This window comes from Artemia sp. Qi Xiang Cuo, chromosome 19 (genome assembly GCF_049724085.1).
Source record: "Artemia sp. Qi Xiang Cuo chromosome 19, ASM4972408v1, whole genome shotgun sequence".
In the NCBI taxonomy this organism is placed as follows: Eukaryota; Metazoa; Arthropoda; class Branchiopoda; order Anostraca; family Artemiidae; genus Artemia; species Artemia sp. Qi Xiang Cuo.
In genome coordinates, this window is record NC_142812.1 from 59196277 (window position 1) to 59218532 (window position 22256).

At 35.3% G+C, this 22256-nt stretch overlaps 1 protein-coding gene across 2 annotated transcripts in view; it reads left to right on the forward strand.

Annotated features, from left to right (window-relative positions):
- Positions 1-22256, forward strand: part of LOC148941061 (1-acyl-sn-glycerol-3-phosphate acyltransferase epsilon-like) — a 68661-nt gene that overhangs the window by 33430 nt on the left and 12975 nt on the right. For both annotated transcript variants that reach the window (XM_089105241.1, XM_089105242.1), the window contains exons 4-6: positions 3660-3862; positions 13608-13857; positions 21127-21250. In XM_089105241.1, coding sequence (XP_088961367.1) covers positions 3660-3862; positions 13608-13857; positions 21127-21250 — 577 coding nt within the window. The remainder of the gene's footprint in view (positions 1-3659; positions 3863-13607; positions 13858-21126; positions 21251-22256) is intronic.

Here is a 22256-nt window from a genome sequence, read left to right on the forward strand (position 1 = left end):
GGGAATTGTCCGGGGTAAATTTTCAGCGAGGAGGGAATTGTCTGGCTGGATTTTTCCGTTTGAAAAGCGGATAATGTCCACAAGCGTACTGCAGAGTGATACCTCCCTTCTTATTGTACAAAAATGTTTGTGACCTTTATTTTAATGCTTCAACTAACTAAACTAATTTGCTTCATAATGCAGTGATTTATAAATGCGTGTCAGCTATTATAAAGGAGGGGTGGTAGTTCATTGTGTAGGAGGGGGAGGGGTAAGGGGCCTAAAGGAGTACGTTTTAATACACCGTTGTATTGTCAACAAAAATAGAAAAGAAACTGGTTCTATCAGCTCACTAAAAAAAAAGGGTTAAAAAGTTTTAAGAACTGTAGATGACAGATATTGTACTTGTCAACAAGGTGTCTTCATCACAGCAAAAAATATATGCAAGTAAAAGAAATGATTTTTAATATTTCACATAAAAATTCAAAAATAGTAATCCAATATATATATAGTTAAGATCAGGGCTGCCCGTGATGAGAAAAAAAGAAAGAAAAATAATGTATAGAAATAAAATATAGGACGTAAAAAGGAATATCTTTAATATTTTACGTAAGAGAAAAATTTAAGATTTGTTTTAGATATTGCAATCCTAGATTTATAGTCAAACAGTTTGTGGTAACGAACTGTAAGCAAGGAGCGACCCGGCTCAATAGTAACCAAAACTCTAAAAAACAGAATTTTGATACCAATAGATACATCAAAAGAATCAGAATTTTATGCTGATTTCAAATATATAAGTTTCATCAAGTTTAGTCGTACTTATCACAAGTTACGCGCCTGAGAAAATTTCCCTAATTTACGAAAAAAGGAGGAAACGCGCTCTAAAAACTATTGAAACTTAATGAAAATAACACCGTCAGATTCAGCGTATCAGAGAACCCTACTGTAGAGGTTTTAAGCTCCTGTTTGAAAAAACGTGGAATTTCGTGTTTATTGCCAGAAGATAGATCATGGTTGCATATCTATTTGTTGTTTTTTTTCCCCCAGGGGTGATCGTATCTACCAAGCGGTACTAGAATATTGTGGGACGGCTCATTCGAACAAAAATTAAAAGTTCTAGTGCCCTTTTTAAGTGACCAAAAAAATGGAGGGCAACTAGGCCCCCTCCCACACTCATTTTTTTTCCCAAAGTCACCCGATCAAAATTTGAAGATTTGGCCATTTTGTTCAGCATGGTCGAAAATATAATAAATATGTCTTTTAGGATCATTTAACCCCAAAAAGTCCCCGGGGGGAAGTCTGAAAGTTATGAACTTTACCCAATGTTTACATACAGTATTGGTTATTGGGAAGTATACAGACGTTTTCAGGGGTTTTTTTCTGGTAGTGGGGGGCGGGGGTAATGTGGAAGGATCTTTCTATGGAGGAGGTTTTCATGGGGGAAAGGACATTGCTATGAAGGGGGCGCCGGATTTCCCAGCATTATTTAAAAAAACGATCAGAAATTAAATAAACAGGTTTTTCAACTGAAAGTAAGGAGCAACATCAAAACTTAAAACTAACAGAAAGTATTACGTATATGATTTGGTTTGCTCCCTAGTCAATACCTCGCTCTTTAAACCAAAGATTTTTTTAATACTTCCATAAGATCTATTTTTTCTAATTAACGGCCTTTGTGATTAAGGGGTCATTTTTAAAGAATTGAAACGAAGAATTGGAAAATTCGAACTTTAGCGTAAAGAGCGCGAGGTATTGACTAGGGGGCGAACCCATTAATATACGTATTAAAAATATATGAATTTATATTAGGAGGGGCTGTCCCCTCCTCAACGCCTCGCTCTTTAAGCTAAAGTTAGACTCTCTCTCACAACTCTATTTTTTAAATCAATAAAGAACTTTAGCGTAAAAAGCGAGGCGTTGAGGAGGGGACAGCCCCTTTCATATACGGAATAATCTCTGTTCGTTTTAAGTTTTAATGCTGCTCCTTACTTTCAGTTAAAAAACTTTTTTTTTTAAATTTAATCAAGATTAAGAATTGACTGCCAGCAGTTGAAAAACGGAAAAAAAAAAAAAAAAAAAAAACTCCTGACTCGAAAGAACAAAACTCACGCCTACAGGACTGTTGAGCTGCAAAAGGGATATTCATAGCTATATCCCTATGTAGAAGAAAATTCACTAATAACATTAACAGATCATTATGGGCTGTTATTCTGATTAAGATTAAAATAAGGAAAGAATTGGAAAAGAAGAAAAAAGAGAATAAAGAATGACTGTTAAAAGGTTTAGATGATATATCCCTTGACAAAGTAACCTTAGTAGAGGGAAATTCACTAAAACTAGCGGAACATTATTGGTGGGGGGGAGGGCTACCCTGGTTGACATTAGTAAATAATTTGAGTTTAAATATTAGATATAGGTATTGAGATAGAATTTAAATTAGACGATGGAACGTTAATGGAAGAAACAGAAAGAAGAAAAAACCCTGGCTGTAATAAGCTGTTGAATAAAGAGCATGGGTAACTTATAAGAGTGGAAACTGACGCATAGTGCTGGCAATAAAAATTATCAAGGCCATCTAACCTTTTGGCAATACTTGGTACTTTTTCAACTTTGTAATTTTTCGTTTTTTGTCAGGAACTGAGATCAGACTGTTATTACCATCTGGCAAAAATGCCAAGCGTCGCCAAATGCTAGATAGCGGTAATACTTGTTTTTGTTGATTCTACTGCCACTTTCCATTCTTATAAGTTACCCCTACTCTTGGCTGTAGAAGACACATCCCAAGCTAGAGGAAAATTGAATAAAACTAATGAGGAATTAATAGGGATGATTACCCTGATTAAGATCAAAAGAAGAAACAAAAAGGAGAAACAATGACTATTTTAAACTACAAGAGATATGTATCTGGGTAGAGGGAACATGCCTCTAGGTAGGCATAAATCAACAAAAATTAGTTATAAATCACTAGGGGTAGCTGCCCTTATTGGGATTAAAAGAAAAAAAAACGGGAAAAAGAAACAAATTGGTTTATAATTGTAAGCTGCTATAAATATATCGCGAGCCATAGCAAAATTCATTAAAAGGGGTGATACGTTTTTAGGTCTTCCTATTCCAATTAATATTAAAGGACGAATCGAGGAGGGAGAAAAACAGAAAGAAAATGAAATTCATATGAAATTCAGATAAAACTTATTTGAATAAATTTCAAATTTATTTGAATAAAATTCAAATAAAATGTGAAAGTACCGAACTTCCGTATACAAAAAAGAGTTAAATAGTAACAGAAGTTTCTAAGTAAGAAAAAAGTCTTTGTTTAGTAAATATAGGCTCAACAAGTACATATTTAAATATATTCTCCAGATAATTGTGATAGGGAAGAGGTCGAAATTTATCAGGGAGGCATATTCATCAAAGCAGTAAAAAAGGTGAATTATTTTAGCTATTATTAATTATTTTAATAGTATTAATTATATTAATTACTATATTATTAATTATATTAATTACATAATTATTTTAACTCTGCAAAAATATATCTTCATAGAAATGGGGGAATTCAGAAGAAGGCGTAGTGGACCCAAATACCCTTTCTCGTTATTCACTACATAGAACCAATATTGGCTCTGAACTCGTATTATTTCACAGTGGCATCATTGTAAACTTTTATTCAACTCTTAATTTAGCTGATTGGATTGCGTGCAACTCAGTTGCTGTGAGGAACAAATCAATTGGACAAATTCGTTACGTGATGAAAGACGGTTTGCAGTCCATTCCAATGTATGGCTTTTATTTTTATCAACATGCTTGTGTCTACGTCAATAGGGATGCATTCAGACCTCAGAAGATGTTAGAAGCTTTGGACTATTTGAAACATCCTAAAATAAGGGTAAGTATAATATATCAGGCAGGTATGCAGGAGTTTTTTTGGAGGGGAGGAGGGACAAAAAAAAATTGAGAAAGAGAACAGTAAAAAAATTTTCGATAATTTGAATAATGGGTGCCCAGAAACTTAAGAAAATATACGATTTTGGGGAGGGGGAGACCAGAGCCCCAATCCCCCTCCTGCTCAAGCCCCCTCCTCTGAGTACCGTCACATAGGTTAGAAAATTTTACTCTAAAATTGGTTCAAAGTACTCAAGAATTTTTAGTTAAATTAGGCCTAAATTAAACTTTAGAAATTTCAGTCGCTAACTGGGCCACTGACAACCATATTTTTCTTGGACCTGATTTGGATTCAAATATGAAAAATGATGGAAATTTGAGAATGAGATTGGCACAATGAACCCTTTCTCCCAAGCAAGTTTGACAACTTTTTTTTTTTTTTGAAACATTTTATAGACACCAACTCATAGAAATTTGTGTTCTAAGTTTTTGTTCTTTTGGGTTTCAACATATACAGTGGTTTTAATTACAATAATAAATTAAATATAATTTCAATACGCCATGATGTCTCCTTTTATTACGGCAAGAATGCCTTTTGGCATCATCCTGGTTTTGCTGTGGTGCAAAGGCCTTAACCATCTATTTTCATCTATTATTTTATCATTTATTTTGTCATTAAATTACCTATTAAATTATACGTAAATTATTGTCTATTAAATTACCCCAGGTGAGTTCTGTAGTTCAGGTGTTTAATTGTTGTACATCTTCTGTTGTAAGTTATTTCTATGGATATTTCAAGTAGGGTTACATACTGCCTTTTAGAGAACTTTACCCCTTTAATTTTGAAGGACTCGTCTAAACACAAAAGAATTAGTAAAAATGATTGACAACAGGCACTATTGCCTTTCTTATGTCTCAAGAAACTACTTTTATTTCTAAATTTTCACCTCATTGGAAAGAAAATATAGTTAAATAAGATTCTTTTCAATCTCAGACGCAGTACGCCGAGCGGTGGCTCATGCGTTTCTAAAGAGTCCATATAGTTCATATAGAGTCCAAAAGAATCCATATAGTCCATATAACATTCGTTATAAAGAGTCCATACAAAATAAAGAGTCAAGATTTAAGATTAAGATTACGAACAGCATAAGAAAAACTGAATATATCTCGATTTTTAGAGGGTGGCTATGTGACAAATACGAATGATAAATTTTTGTCAAATATAAGCATATTGTTCACTTAAAATTTTATAGTTTTATTCAACTTTAGAATGTCGTCCGCTATAGCGTTGCCTGTAGTAAAGGCCATACGGCTCTAATGTTGGTTTTTTCTAGAGGCATTTCATATGGAAGAGGTGTTCGTATAAACTTCAGAGGGGGCTCATTCGATTGGAAATTGGAAGTTCTAGTGCTCTTTTTAAGAGTCAAAATTATCGGAGGGTAACTAGCCCCCCCCCCCTTCCCCTTTCCCCCAAATACATCCAATAAAAATTTGGAGATAGCCATTTTGTTAAAAATAGTTCAAAGATCAGATAACAAAAAGCCCGGTGTCAACACAACCCCCCCCCCGGGCGCGGGTGTAGGCGTTGTAAGTTATGCACTGGGGGCATATATGGTTCTTATGGAAGGGATGAACTTCAGAGAGGGCTCATTTAATTGGAAATTGAAAGTTATAGTTCACTTTTTAAAAGACAAAGGAGATCGGAGGGTAACTAGCCCCCCCCCCTCACCACGCCCTTTTCTCTAAATCTATCTTATAAAAATTTCAGATAGCCATTTTGTTAAAAATAGTTCAAATACTCCGGTGTCGACACAAACCCCCAGAGCCCTGGGGCAAGTGTTTTAAGTTATGCCCCGAGGGCATATAAGGTTTTTGTGTAATGGTTGGTCGTATAAACTTCATAGGTTACAAATTTGATTGGAAATTGAAAGTTCTAGTTGTCTTTTTATGAGTAAAAACGGATCAGAGGGCATCTACCCCCCCCCCCTCCCCACACACACACACCCTTGTTTCTCCAAATGCATCTGACCAAAATTTTGAGATTGCTAGTTTGTTTGAAATATTTCAAGGATCAGATAACAACAACTTCGGGGTCAACGTCCCCCCCCAGAGCCCGGAGGAATGGTTGTAACTTATGCCATGGGGGCATATAAAATTTATATGGAAGAAATGGTCGTATAAACCTCGGAGGGACTCAAATGATTAGAATTATTAGAATGCGTCCGATCAAATTTTTTACATAACCATTTTGTTCAAAATAGACCAAAGATCATATAACAAAAACTCCAGGGATAACGCAGCCCCCCTGAACCTGGGGGCAAGTGTTGTAAATCATGCCCCGAGGGCATAGGTTTTTACGGAAGAGATGGTATATGAACTTCGGAGGGGCTCACTCGATTGTAAATCGGAATTTGTAGAGCTCATTTTAAGAGTCAAGAGTGACTGGAGGGCAAATAGCCCCCCACCCCCACCCGTAGGCCCTTTTTTCCCCAAATGTATCCCATCAAAGTTTTGAGATAGCTATTTTGTTAAATACAGTTTAAAGATCAAATGACAGAAACTCAGCGGTCGACACTACCCCCCCAGAGCCCAGGGGAAGTGTTGTAAGTTATGCTCGGGGCAGATAAGGTCTTATGTAAGAGGTGGTCGTATAAACATCAGAGATGGCTCATTTGATTGGAAATTGAAAGTTTTAGTTACCTTTTTAAGAGTCATCAAAAGTGATCAGAGGGCATCTACTCCCTCCCCACACCCTCTTTTCCGCAAATGTATCCGATCAAAATTTGAGATAGTGATTTTGTCTGAAATAGTCCAACCGTCAGATGACAAAAACTTCGGGGTCAACATACCCCCCCCCCGGAACCTGGGGGAAGGGTTGTAGCTTATGCTTGGTGACATATAAGGTTTTTATGGAAGAGGTGGTCGTATAAACTTCGAAGGGGACTCCGAGGGAAATTGAAAGTTGTAGTTCCCTTTTTAAGAGTCAAAAGGGATCCGATGGCAACTAGCCTCCCCCCACCAACCCCAAGATCATAAGACTCTAGTATTTATTTTTCCCCCAGAGGCACTTCATACGGAAGGGATGGTAGTATAAACTTCGGAGGGGGCTCATTCGGTCGGAAATTATAGTGCCCTTTTTAGGAGATAAGTCATCGGAGGGCAAATAGCCCCCATGCCCATTTTTCCCCAAACGCATCCGATAAAAATTTTGAAGATAGTTCAAAGATCAGATAACAAAAATTCAAAGGTCAACCCACACTCCCAGGGCCCAGGGCTAGGCGTTGTAAGTTATGCCCTGGGGTATATGTGGGGTTTTTTTTATGGAAGGGGTGCCTCTATAAACTTCAGAGGTGGTTTATTGGATTGGAAATTATTTATTTTATTGGATTAGAAGGGAGGGTAGTATAAACTTCAGAGGGGGCTCATTCGATTGTAAATCGGAATTTCTAGTGCCGTTTTTAAGTAAAAAGTGATCGGAGGGTAACTAGAACCCCACCCCTGCAAGGCCATTTTTCACCAAATGCATCCGATCAAAATTTTGAGATAGCCATTTTGTTCAAAACAGTTTAAATATAAAATAACAAAAACGTCGGCGTTGACACAACCCCTCAGGGCCAGGGGGCAAGTGTTGGAAGTTATTCAACAGGAGAATATGAGGTTATTATATAAGTAGTGGTCGTATAAATGTCAGAGGTGGATCATTTGATTAGAAATTGAAAGTTGTAGGTACCCTTTTAAGAGTCAAAAGTGAACGCAGGACATCTACCCCCCCCCCCCTCTTACTCACACCTTCTTTTCTCCAAATACATTTAATCAAAATTTTGAGATAGCCATTTCGTTTGAAATAGTCCAACAATCAGATAACAAAAACTTTGGGGTTAACTACCCCCCCCCCTCCTAGCCCGGGCGAAGGGTTGTAACTTATGCCCGGGGCACATTATGGTTTTTACGGAAAAGGTAACCTTCCGAGGGGACTGGAATGACTAGAAATCGAAAGCTGGAGTTCCCTTTCTGAGAGTTGAAAGTAATCTGATGGCAACTAGCTCAACCCCCCCCCCCACCAACCATCTTTTCCCCAAATGCATCTGATCGAATTTTTGAGATTTTCATTTTGTCCAAAATAGACCAGTTCAAATTATTTCAAATTATAAAAACTACCTGTCAATGAGTTGGACAGCGCCAACTGGAAAGAAAATATTTGTAATATAATTCGTTTTCAGTGAAGCACCTATGACGCAGTAGGCTTTAGAGTTTCGATTCCCAAAGTGGCCCAGGTGGACCCCCAGGGGTGCACTGGAAGCTTGATGGGGTTCTAAGTTGGTGTGACAAAAAATGTGGGCTCAAAATTAGCAAAAGGGGGTCCACATAATTTTATCTGGTTCCGATAGTGAATAACTAAAATGTTGGCTTGACTTCCTATATTATTTTAAGAAGCCCAGCGACTGTTACTTGTAAAAACTTGCATATTTTACATTCACTACAACATGTCAAGACGTGCAAAGTACTGCCGCTGCCGTCACCGCTTTCCGAAACGCTTGTTCAGACGCGCAAATGAACGAAATATAACTTGTGGTGATTGGGTTTGCGATCTTGCATGAACGTGTTTGATTCTTCACCAATATAATTATGAATTCTAAGGATAAACATTTATTATTTGTTTCTGAATTTTTGAAAATAAAAGTAAAGTGAATCAATATTTGTGTTTCTTAGTGTCGGAAGAAATTAATAACATCAGACCATATGCTATAACTTTATGGCTCTGATTTAGTATTTAACAATTTATTTTACAATTAAAAAAACAAAATATAGAATCATCCGTGTCGTTCTCAATTAAATCTCTTGTTGATATCATTGATTTAATCTCTTTTAATATAAAGAATACGTTTGCTTACGGTTCTTTGCTTATTTCATTGCAATAATTAATTTATTAATTACATTGCTCTTTTTCTGTTCAAATAGCCATATCCTGTTAAGTAAGACCGCCATAAATTTATTAGAACAATGTTTTTTTTAATGTATAGGTAGGTAATTGATACAAAACATGGCTGAATCCAAAAAGTAATGTGGACAATACATTGTTGATTTTATAAAATTTGGTTTTCTACCATCAAAAGCAGACAAGTGGTTGCCCATATGCCTTTTATGCAACCAAGTTCATCATCTAAGAAGGTGTCATCCTGATAAAATAGATAAAAATTTTGGAATATTTTCAAAAATTGAAGGAAAAATATGAAAAGAGACCCACTGTGCACAGTATGTTTGCTTCAACGTCTGAAAGAAACGATGGTGGCTTGCGAGCATCTTACAATATCTCATTACTTATTGCGAAATCTGGAAAACTTTACACCATTGGAAAACAGTTAATTTTACCCGCTGTTGAAGAGGTTATGAAAACTCTCTTCTACACAGATTTCCATTCGGGATACTCAAAAGAATATCCTTTGAACAACAGTACAGTACAAGGATGTGATTGAATAAAAGAGTTCTGGTATTGAAAGTTTTGCTGGTAATAATTTGGAAACATCTTATTTTACTGTTCAACTAGAAGATTCGACTTTACCTAGTAACGAAACGTTAAAATTAGCACATTTCGATTTGCTATGGATGAAGAAATTTATGAAAAAATACTATTCGCGAAAACTTTAAAGACAGACACGAAAGGTGAATCAATATTTATTTACAGAAGTGATTTTTTTAAGGAAAAATCGATTCCATTCACAAACGTTATTTCGTCAGCAGCAGATGGAGCTCCTGCCGTGGTCGGGCGATTTCGTGGGTTAATAAGCCATCTTAAAAAAATTGTACCAGAGGTAACTCAATTCACTGTGTCATCCACCGACAACAGTGAGAAATTGCACCAATCACTGCAGTTTGTGATTAATGCAGTTAACAAAATAAGAAGCAATGCATTGAATACGCGTTTATTTGCACAATTGTGCGATTAAAATGGTGAAGAATTTAAAATGATTGCTCTTACATACTGAAGTACGCTGGTTATCGAAGAGTGCATGTTTAACATGATTTTACTCAATTTTTGAATCCAGTATTAGAGTTTCTGGAAAGTAAAGATCTAGATTTAAGAGCAAACCTGATCAATTCGAAAGCGGACATAGCGTATTTGATAGATTTTTTCAAAAAATTTAATGACATTAACTTACAATTTCAAGGGGACAGTCTCAATTTAATAAAAGCAAAGGGTTTAATTTCAGCTTATGTTGGAAAATTGAAATATGTGAAGCAAAATATTAGTCGGCTCAAATTTTCCCAGTTTTAAGTTGTCACAGGTAGAATACCTTGATGAAGGTATTCAGACATACGTTCAACATTTAATTGTCCTGTATGATGACTTCAAAATCCGATTTGAAGATTTTCTGACGATGGAAATACCACCATGGATCATAAATCCATTTGATGAAAGGGTATCGGGTAATGTTATATTACAAGAGGAGCTACTCTAGCTTAGAACCAATGAGGAGCTGAAATTTAAAAGAGGGTACCAAACATTTTCAGTCTTGTTTCAGAGTTCAATGTGAGAACAACTAAAATCGGATACTTTATGAACATCACTTAATAAGTAGGATTCTTTTTAAGTGAATTAATTTAAGATTTAACAATAACTGGCTTGGGATCATAGACTTATGATCCTGACCTATGCTTCATAATTAATTCAGTGACCTTCTATTATTTCGCAACAATTGGCTTGGGATTGTTGTGACATATAACAGTGACCTATATTTGTAATCTGAACGGTTTAAAATTGTGGTGGTTGATAATAGGTGCCTTGAAAAAATGCCAAGTATTAGCGGACAATCGGAGGGGGTGAATGACTTTGAGCTTATCTATTCGCCTGTGTTAAATTTGTCCAAAGTATTTGGCTGAATTCGATTTCTGAGAAGGAAATTATTGAATATGGAGTGGACTTTTTTGCCTCACCAAAAATAGTTGAAGCTAAGGCTGATCTATTGTCGAAACTTGCGCCTGATGAAATTCCCCCCTCGTCGCAGTGGTGCAAAGTCTGCAACCAGTAATATTAAGGACATGCTCGATCTTTTGAAGAAGCGTGATGAAGCTAGCATCACTATGCCAACTTATGTGATTAAACTTCCAGCTGAAGTTCCAGTGTTGCTGGCTGTGCCCTATTCACAATTAGCCTCTAATGTTTCCAAAGTTCATCAGCTTGTTCAAATTGTGTCAGCAAAGTTGGACAATTATAGCCTCAATTACCCTCAGTTACCAGAACCTGCAGGCTCTAATCAGCACTCAACCACTATTGTCGTCTCTCAAGTGCGTTTCCAGTATTCGCCCTGTTCACGATGAATAGTATGTAAATATTGATAAGTCTGCTACCGAAGACTTCTGGGCATCTGTTCCTGTCATTCTCGCTGGCACGTTGACCAAAGAAATTTCTAAGAAATATTCGGCCATTATAAAAGGTGTTCCAGAGGATTGTATGATTCGGTCTTTCACAAATTGTAGCGGTATGCTCGTTGTGCCGGCCCTCATATTAGTACGAAAGAAAATCCATGCAATGCCGCACCAAAATGTGTCAATTGCAATGGTGAACACGTGTTCTTTAGCATGTCATGCTCCGTTCTCCGTGGTCTTGCAAGTCAACAAGCCTCTAAATGACTTTACAAATTTCAATCATACTGCACAATATCAATGGCGCAAAAGACAAAGATGCTTATATTGACGATCTGTACGAGAACTTTGACGTTATCTGTCTGCAAGAAACCTCATTAACTGCCTTAATTCACCCTAAGAAACTCTTTCCCGTATCTCTAGGGGCCTTTGCATTCCTAGTTCAGATTTCCTCTTCTAGAGAGCCAATAGCAGAGCATTTTCATCAGGGCTGTAAAGCTTGCATAAATGATGAACAGTGTACAGTAAGTAAGTTTCCTAAATCCATTTTGCAAGCAACAACTGACACTTGCCATCCTTCATAACATCGTACTCGATAATAGTAGTAGAATTTGTTGACCACCTTCGACGAAACAGATTTCCGTAAAGGCTAGATGGATTCGTTCTTGTCACATAGGCACCCTCCGAATCAGTAAATCACTGTCAATAACTGGAATAAGCTCGATTGAATGAAGCGTAGGCTATTTTTTTTCATTTGCAAGGGCATATCCTGGATTTTTGTGGGGGGAGGTACAAAGAACTTTAAAAGAGGTATCAAAAATGTATTTATGTGCATTTTGTCACGTTTTGTCAGACAAAATTTCAGTGGGAGGGTTCAAAACCGGTAACCTTTCTGTTAACTCTCTCTCATAATGTTCTGATTCCGTTTAAATCCTTTCTGACTATCTTTTGCCACCCCATTTTTTGGACGTCCCGCTTTTGTTTGGCCCTAGATATATGGCCAAAAAGTACGATTTTGGGAAACTTGTCGTCCTTCATTTATGAAATGTGACATAGCCATCCTAACTTTTATTTTGTTATAGCCCTAGAAATTGGGATTGAAACATAATTTTCGTACAGCTTTTTCACTGATATACAGTAAGTCAAATGAGTATCTAGGACTGTACTACTATTATTACTAACAACTCACCACAGCAGCAAGCCGTCTGAGGCCAACACAGTTACGTATGTTCCTCCTCCTTCCTAATCTAATCTCCGAAATGTTCCTCAACATTTCGGAGCACCCGCTATTCAGAGCCACACTTGACACTCAATACTTGACCTCAATACTGTGGCTTTCAGCATCGTAATCATAGTTACAACACTTGTATACATGTATATAAAATATAATAATTATCTTAGCTGTGACTTGATGCAAAGGGTACCTGGTCAAGTAGTATTTGTAGCATAAAAGCTTTTGTTGTATTTGACTTAAGTTGTAAGCATGGAATTAAAGATCATGCTTGAGCCATGCCTATGAAAGTATATCTTGTTTAAAATAAATGATTCTAGTTGAAAAGAATTTAAAATGATAAATAAATAACTGAAATCCTTGTTTCTGAGCTGGTATTAATGAATTTATTGTTACACGACATAATTAAACATGGGTAATTAAAGTGGCCGAAAGGGGAGTTAAAAGTTCAAATATTTGGCACTAATTTACATTTAAAATATTTTTAATTTTCATTGTATAGAACTAAGGCACATAAATACAATAAACATGCATACACTAACAATTAAATAATAGGAGATTTGAGGACTGGAGAGTAGCAGAGCCTGAAGATTGTGGTCAAAACATAAAATATGTGGTTATAAAATTATTTGAGCCCAGGTCAATGATCTCCTTTATTTTCTTTTTATTTATTATAAAATTCACGAGAAATAGTAATCGATATGATATTGTAAGTGTTGGCCACTGATAGAATAACATTGCTCGATTGAAATGAATATCTCGCTGGGAAAAAAACACCTGGGACAATTTTTGATACAAAATTTAAGAAAATGAGCGGAGAGAGAAAATAATATCTAACTGAAAATATATCATACAAATGTTATTATAAAGTTAATTTACTAATCGAGGAGGATAAGATACTTTGTGGTATGATACTTTGTTATATTTTTATATGATATAATTTATATTTTTATAATTATTATTATTTGTGGGATAAGATACTTTGTTATATTTGTATATGATATAAGTCTTATAAATATATAATGTTGTTCAATTTGTATTTATTTTTTATAATTCATTTTTTAATCCTACGCACCCTTTTATACTCTTGTCTTCTATGTTTTGTCTTTTATACGTTTTATAAACGTCTTTTATACGTTTTGTCTTGCCCTTTCAGTCGTGGGTAGTTATATTTCCGGAGGGTACTCTCTTTGATCCTGTAGACATTCCAAACATAGAAAAATCCAGAAAAATAGCCGAAGAAAAGAAACTGGCTGTTCTTGAGAATCACTTGACCCCCAGATACCGGGGCGCATACATGATATTCGATCGTCTCAAAGATAAATTAGATGCTGTTTATAACGTCACCTACGTCTATGACAATTCTATGACTGATCAAGGAAGAAAAACTGCCCCTCAACTCATTGGTGAGTAAATCTTATAAAGCTTATTGATAATGATGAGCATTTGAATTGTGTTGAAAAAGTGTTCCTCAGATTAAATACTAATATCTGTGAAGAAAAGAAGTGCAGGTGGATGTTTGAAATTGGTGCCATGTTGTAGTCAAAATAAAACATGATTGGTGAGAAGAAGAAAAAGATCAAAAGCAAATTACTCACCAAAAAATTCATTTGAAGCCTAAAGGAGCAGGGATGTACTAGGGGGCGGGACTTCCTTGGGGCCTGCGTTCCCCTAAAATCGAAAACTTTCCTGAATTTCAGGATATTTCTTGTTCAAGTTACCAAACCTAATTTGTTTTGTATACCCCTTCCCTGAAAAAATTCCTTCTCACGTGCCTGGAATGAAGCCAAATTTGGACCCAAGGGCTGAATTTCAGAAGAAGAACGTAGTAAAAGCAAGGCAAAAAAATGAAAATCCACTCTCAGTGCAAAGAGATAATGCAGTTTTTAACGAAAAAAAGGTACGCTATGTTAACGCAATGACGATAGAATAAAGGCGTAACGATTTTTTTTTTTGACTTATGACACATTTACTATTTAATTTTTTTTAAGATTAACTTATTAACTTAGAAAGGGTTTTATTTACATTAAACAAATGAATACATCAACTGCCAGAAGCAAGCTTGTTTAGGCTATGCGCCCTTAAAAAAAAACTATATTTACATCACTATCAAAATAGAAAACAATACTAAATAAAACACAAAAGAAAGAAAACAGGAGAAAAAAGGCTCGTCACAACCTCCTGCAATTTAGTGCGACTCATAACTAATAAACCAAACTATAACTAATTATCACAGTTCTCTCACTACTACCTCTCAAAACCAAAACCAAAAAAAAAAAAAAAAAATGCAGCTTAGAAACCACTCGAGACTGGTATTCAAAGGATTTTTTTTTTCAAGATATTTTTTACAGAGAATTCGGGGAATTTGGCTTTCTATCATTCTTACTAACCAGAATTCTTATAGCGACGTTGTGTGATCATTTTTGCTTGATAGAATTCACGTCTTCTGTAAGAATTAGGGCTCACTGTTTCTATCTTCAATCTCCATCTGCTGAACTAAAGTCAAGCTACTGAACCTTCCTCGGCCTTAATTTTTTACTGGCGCCCGATGTACCATGGGAATCTTGATATGGGAATCTTCATAATTAATAACAAGGGGAACACCACAAATACCGTAACTATTTAGTTTACTTATTAAAATACTATGATCGACCGTGTCAAAGGCCTTAGAGAAATCCAAAAATAAGCCCAATACAGTTTTTTAAGGTCAAGTTGTGAGCGTATGAACTGTGTGGCGTCAATTAGAGCATGAGAATCCTCTCATTAAGGGTTTAATATATTTTACCTATGTCGTAAAACATTAAATGTTAACTTTTTAATTATATTGATAATAATATATACTGGAACATGAAAAAGCACAATAATAATGCAGCAGTATTCTCGGAAAAAATAAAAATCAATGCCTGTTCATGGTATTACAAATAAATGGTATAAAGCGAAACGAATTTGGAAGCCTAGTGAATATTTCTTAGCCATTGACATTTCACTTTAGTTTTGTTGCAGATAAAAACTAGAGAACCTAAAAAATTACCTAAAATTTGCCTAAAAATGTAACAAATGACCATATAATCTAACATTTAGATGAAATTCGATGTAGTTGAATGATTTTAGATATTTAAAAAATACTTTTAGTTTAACAGTTTAGTCGAAATTTATTGAGTTCTCCCATTCCCACGCGTACCCTTTTCCCTCGCCATTATTACTTGTTACGTACATTTTGCTTCCAGTTCGTGTGGCGAGAGATACGTTTTTGTGTCAAGGCTGCACCAAAACTCCGGGGTTTTCTGGCTCTAACCTACCTGTCCCGGGACCCTTGTCCCTGTACGGGTGGTGTGCCTTTAAGTAAATGTAGCCAATAAACTGACACAGAGTTTTGTTGTGTTTGCTTTAGGCTGCTTAGTGCTGCGTTGAGTTTATAGTTTTATATTAGAAGTAAGAGATATTAAGTATTGTTTTTGCTTAGCAAAAAATGAAATGTCTTGTCTTTATTTTCTTTTAGATGCAGCTTTCAATTAAATAGTTTATGCAGATGTTGATTATAATATAAGAAAAAGCGGGGAGCTGAGGGGGGCTCTTCCAAAATAATCTGCAAGTGACAGTTATCGCGTTTGTGGTGAATAGTAATAGCGGTCGCTAAGCATAGTAGACTAGCAAATACTTATCTCCGTGAACATAGTGTGGGACATAGTGTATGTAAAAAAAAAATCTTACTTCGGTATCAACTCCTCTCTGCCGAAATTATTTCGTAGCCTCCCTCCCCCAAAAGGATTGAAAATTACTACCTTAACAATTTTTTTTTGTTTTGAGATCAATAAGAGCTGCCTGAGGCTACTAAAGCTGCGGAAGCTCTTGCTCCGTCCCTCTGTTCGCTCTTTGAACTGTTTTATGGAGTGTTTCCTTCCTTTAAATCTTCTTGAAACCTCTATATCCCATTCGGAGGTGTCCTATTTTTTGTTTGACCGCAGCCGCTTTGCTGGATATAAGCAAACATATTTATAATGAACTTGATGTTGTGTTAATTAGCTAGCCGTCCTAGCCGAGTGGGTTGGTGTGCTGGATTTAGGATCCTTTGTCCGAGAGGGCAAGGGTTTGAATCCTAGTGCACCCAATTATTTGGTATGTGGCGTGACTCAGTAAGCTCAGCCAGAGTCGACCCAGCTTTAATTGGGTACCTGGAGAAATCCGGAGAAGGCAAACAGGAAGGGTGTGCGAAAGCACAGGATGGCTGGCCCCTATCCTCCCATTGCACTTCCTTGCTAAAGCGCCTTGAGATGGAGATCACTACCACCAGTTCGGACCTTAAGGGTCTAGTGCCGCATCCTTTACTTTTTCTTGGTTTGCTGTTGTGTCCTATGAAAACAATCAAAGAAAAAAAAAACATAAAAAACGAGGAAATGTTTGATTTTTTGCTCTGCAGTTTTTGAGGCTGTTTTTTTTTCTGTTTCTCACAGTTTTGTATTTTTGATTTCCTTAAAGTTTACTGATATTTTTCGAAACCTTCTTCTTTTTTTTGAGACGGCTTTACAGAAATCTTTGCTGAAGTATCTATTTGTTCCCTGTTTGACTTACTGACAAACATATTTTCATGTTGTTTTTCTTCTTTTTTTCTTTTATCGCGTATTTTCGCTACTTGTTACGTATTTAAATAGGACACATTTTGTTATGTATTGCCAACGTTAAACAAATCATCAACGAATTAAATCTGTCAGGGAAATCTGCACCGAGCCATATTCATTTACCATATTTGCATTCACCATAGGTGCTAAAAGCAGGGGGCCTAATAAGGTCTCTTGAGGAATTCCGTTACCGTTACCGGTAACGAAATTTACCGTTATTTCGTTATATTATATTATATACTGTAATATACTACATTATATACTATTTACCGTTATTTCGTTACCGTTGTAGGGTCAGGTGTTCTTAAATGGAAACTTGACCGCTTTGGATTGCTTAAAAGTAAAAAATAATTCTATTTAATAGTGAAGGAATAATATCGAAATCTAATACTGATTTGTTCACAAGCACTTAATTATTTAATGAGTCTAACATTTTATTTTTCAAATCCAAAGCTGTTAAAGTAACTCATTTATTTTCTTTCTTTTTTTTCAACGTGCTTCAGAATCGTTATAATTCTATAAACTTGATAATGAATATATGAATATAAATTATAAGTTATGAATAATGATCTAAAATAATATATGAATATGAATAATATAAATATGAATGTTAATATGTACTAAGTAAATTAAGTTAATTAAATAAAATTAAATTAAACATAATATTTAATTTGATATATTATTATTTAATTTAATACTTAAACTATGTGAACTAAATTAATATGAATATGAATAATATAAATAAAATATAGATATAAATCATGTAATGAATATAAATAATATACCTGACAATAAAAATAAATTATAAATGATGAGTAAAAACTAAATGATGAAAAATGACTAAACTAAATTATAGAAACCTATCAAATAAATGATAAATTGTTAATTCTAATAAATTTTACATGACGACTAGCAAGATCAAAACTGTAGAAAACATGCACCTTCATAAAGTGGTAAATTTGTGGACAGATTGGACCTAGTCCCTGTGCATTTGCCCCTTTTTCCTCTTTCAGTGCTTTTTTGGGGGGATGGGATCTAAAAAAGAGGTGAAAAAAGAGGTGAGAGAAAAAAAGATGTTTCATGTTTTAATTATATTGATAATAATATATACTGGAACATGAAAAAGCACAATAATAATGCAGCAGTATTCTCGGAAAAAATAAAAATCAATGCCTGTTCATGGTATTACAAATAAATGGTATAAAGCGAAACGAATTTGGAAGCCTAGTGAATATTTCTTAGCCATTGACATTTCACTTTAGTTTTGTTGCAGATAAAAACTAGAGAACCTAAAAAATTACCTAAAATTTGCCTAAAAATGTAACAAATGAACATATAATCTAACATTTAGATGAAATTCGATGTAGTTGAATGATTTTAGATATTTAAAAAATACTTTTAGTTTAACAGTTTAGTCGAAATTTATTGAGTTCTCCCATTCCCACGCGTACCCTTTTCCCTCGCCATTATTACTTGTTACGTACATTTTGCTTCCAGTTCGTGTGACGAGAGATACGTTTTTGTGTCAAGGCTGCACCAAAACTCCGGGGTTTACTGGCTCTAACCTACCTGTCCCGGGACCCTTGTCCCTGTACGGGTGGTGTGCCTTTAAGTAAATGTAGCCAATAAACTGACACAGAGTTTTGTTGTGTTTGCTTTAGGCTGCTTAGTGCTGCGTTGAGTTTATAGTTTTATATTAGAAGTAAGAGATATTAAGTATTGTTTTTGCTTAGCAAAAAATGAAATGTCTTGTCTTTATTTTCTTTTAGATACAGCTTTCAATTAAATAGTTTATGCAGATGTTGATTATAATATAAGAAAAAGCGGGGAGCTGAGGGGGGCTCTTCCAAAATAATCTGCAAGTGACAGTTATCGCGTTTGTGGTGAATAGTAATAGCGGTCGCTAAGCATAGTAGACTAGCAAATACTTATCTCCGTGAACATAGTGTGGGACATAGTGTATGTAAAAAAAAAAATCTTACTTCGGTATCAACTCCTCTCTGCCGAAATTATTTCGTAGCCTCCCTCCCCCAAAACGATTGAAAATTACTACCTTAACAATTTTTTTTTGTTTTGAGATCAATAAGAGCTGCCTGAGGCTACTAACGCTGCGGAAGCTCTTGCTCCGTCCCTCTGTTCGCTCTTTGAACTGTTTTATGGAGTGTTTCCTTCCTTTAAATCTTCTTGAAACCTCTATATCCCATTCGGAGGTGTCCTATTTTTTGTTTGACCGCAGCCGCTTTGCTGGATATAAGCAAACATATTTATAATGAACTTGATGTTGTGTTAATTAGCTAGCCGTCCTAGCCGAGTGGGTTGGTGTGCTGGATTTAAGATCCTTTGTCCGAGAGGGCAAGGGTTTGAATCCTAGTGCACCCAATTATTTGGTATGTGGCGTGACTCAGTAAGCTCAGCCAGAGTCGACCCAGCTTTAATTGGGTACCTGGAGAAATCCGGAGAAGGCAAACAGGAAGGGTGTGCGAAAGCACAGGTTGGCTGGCCCCCATCCTCCCATTGCACTTCCTGGCTGAAGGGCCTTGAGACGGAGATCACTACCGCCTGTTCGGACCTTAAGGGTCTAGTGCCGCATCCTTTACTTTTTCTTGGTTTGCTGTTGTGTCCTATGAAAACAATCAAAGAAAAAAAAAACATAAAAAACGAGGAAATGTTTGATTTTTTGCTCTGCAGTTTTTGAGGCTGTTTTTTTTTCTGTTTCTCACAGTTTTGTATTTTTGATTTCCTTAACGTTTACTGATATTTTTCGAAACCTTCTTCTTTTTTTTGAGACGGCTTTACAGAAATCTTTGCTGAAGTATCTATTTGTTCCCTGTTTGACTTACTGACAAACATATTTTCATGTTGTTTTTCTTCTTTTTTTCTTTTATCGTGTATTTTCGCTACTTGTTACGTATTTAAATAGGACACATTTTGTTATGTATTGCCAACGTTAAACAAATCATCAACGAATTAAATCTGTCAGGGAAATCTGCACCGAGCCATATTCATTTACCATATTTGCATTCACCATAGGTGCTAAAAGCAGGGGGCCTAATAAGGTCTCTTGAGGAATTCCGTTACCGTTACCGGTAACGAAATTTACCGTTATTTCGTTATATTATATTATATACTGTAATATACTACATTATATACTATTTACCGTTATTTCGTTACCGTTGTAGGGTCAGGTGTTCTTAAATGGAAATTTGACCGCTTTGGATTGCTTAAAAGTAAAAAATAATTCTATTTAATAGTGAAGGAATAATATCGAAATCTAATACTGATTTGTTCACAAGCACTTAATTATTTAATGAGTCTAACATTTTATTTTTCAAATCCAAAGCTGTTAAAGTAACTCATTTATTTTCTTTCTTTTTTTCAACGTGCTTCAGAATCGTTATAATTCTATAAACTTGATAATGAATATATGAATATAAATTATAAGTTATGAATAATGATCTAAAATAATATATGAATATGAATAATATAAATATGAATGTTAATATGTACTAAGTAAATTAAGTGAATTAAATAAAATTAAATTAAACATAATATTTAATTTGATATATTATTATTTAATTTAATACTTAAACTATGTGAACTAAATTAATATGAATATGAATAATATAAATAAAATATAGATATAAATCATGTAATGAATATAAATAATATACCTGACAATAAAAATAAATTATAAATGATGAGTAAAAACTAAATGATGAAAAATGATATAGACTATAACCTAAACTAAATTATAGAAACCTATCAAATAAATGATAAATTGTTACTTCTAATAAATTTTACATGACGACTAGCAAGATCAAAACTGTAGAAAACATGCACCTTCATAAAGTGGTAAATTTGTGGACAGATTGGACCTAGTCCCTGTGCATTTGCCCCTTTTTCCTCTTTCAGTGCTTTTTTGGGGGGATGGGATCTAAAAAAGAGGTGAATTATATGACAAATACAAGAAATTCTGGGAAACGCCGTGAAAATACGGTGATAGTGTATTATGCTCCCTATGTAAGTGCCATAAACTGGTCATCTCTTTTTCTCTATCAGATATTCTGCTTGGTCGTTGCAAGGAAATTCGTGTTCATCTTAGAAGAATACCAATCGACAATGTACCTAAAGACCAAGAGAAGTTTAAACTTTGGATCCATGAACTATTTAAAGACAACGATGAGTGAGTTTTTTGACTTTTTAAAAGAACTATGCCTAAATAAAAAAAAACTTTCCGAAAAATGAGTTTTTTAAAGAAAAATAAAGGCCATTTTAAAATTCTGCTCAGCAGATACAAATACCTGTTAAAATTTAAACTCAAAACGACCAGAAATCACCATTAAAGAATAAATGAAACCCAAAACGAACTGAAATCAAATAAACAATCATAGCAAAAAACGTACAACAAGTAATAATATCATAGGCAGCGCGCTAGGGCTGCCTAAGTAAAGAATGATGTGGGCACAATGTGTTTTTTTTTCTCCATACCCGGGCACTTCGTATCGAAAGAGTTTTCGTAGACACTTCGAAAAGGGCTCATTCGATTGGAAATTGGAGTGGTTAGTGCCCTTTTTAATAGTCGAAAGTGATTGGAGAGTAACTAGACCCCCCCCCCCCCGCCCATCATTCCCCTAAACACATCCAATCAAAATTTTGAGATAGCCATTTTGTTCAACGTAGTTGATTTCCAGATAGAAAATATGTTTTTGAGGAGGACACTCCCCCACGACCCTCGGGGCAAGGGTTTTAAGTTATAACCAGAGGGTATATAAGAACGATGTTGGCACAATGTACTATTTATTATTTTTTTTCCTTTAGAGTAGGGCATTTCATATGGAAGGAATCGTCGTAGAAACTTCAAAAGGGGCTCATTCAATTAAAAATTGAGAGTTCTAGTGCCCTTTTTAATAGTTAAAAGTAATTGGAGGGCAACTAGCCCCCCACGCCCATCATTCCCCCAAACACATCCAATAAAAATATTGAGATAGCCATTTTGTTCAGCGTAGTTGATTTCCAGATAGAAAATATGTTTTTGAGGAGGACACTCCCCCACAACCCTCAGGGCAAGGGTTTTAAGTTATGCCCTGGGGGGCATGTCAGGTTCTTATAGAAGGCTTTGTCGTAGAAAGTTCAAAACAGGCTCATTTGATTGGAAATTTGAAGGGCTAGTACCCTTTTTAATAGTCGCA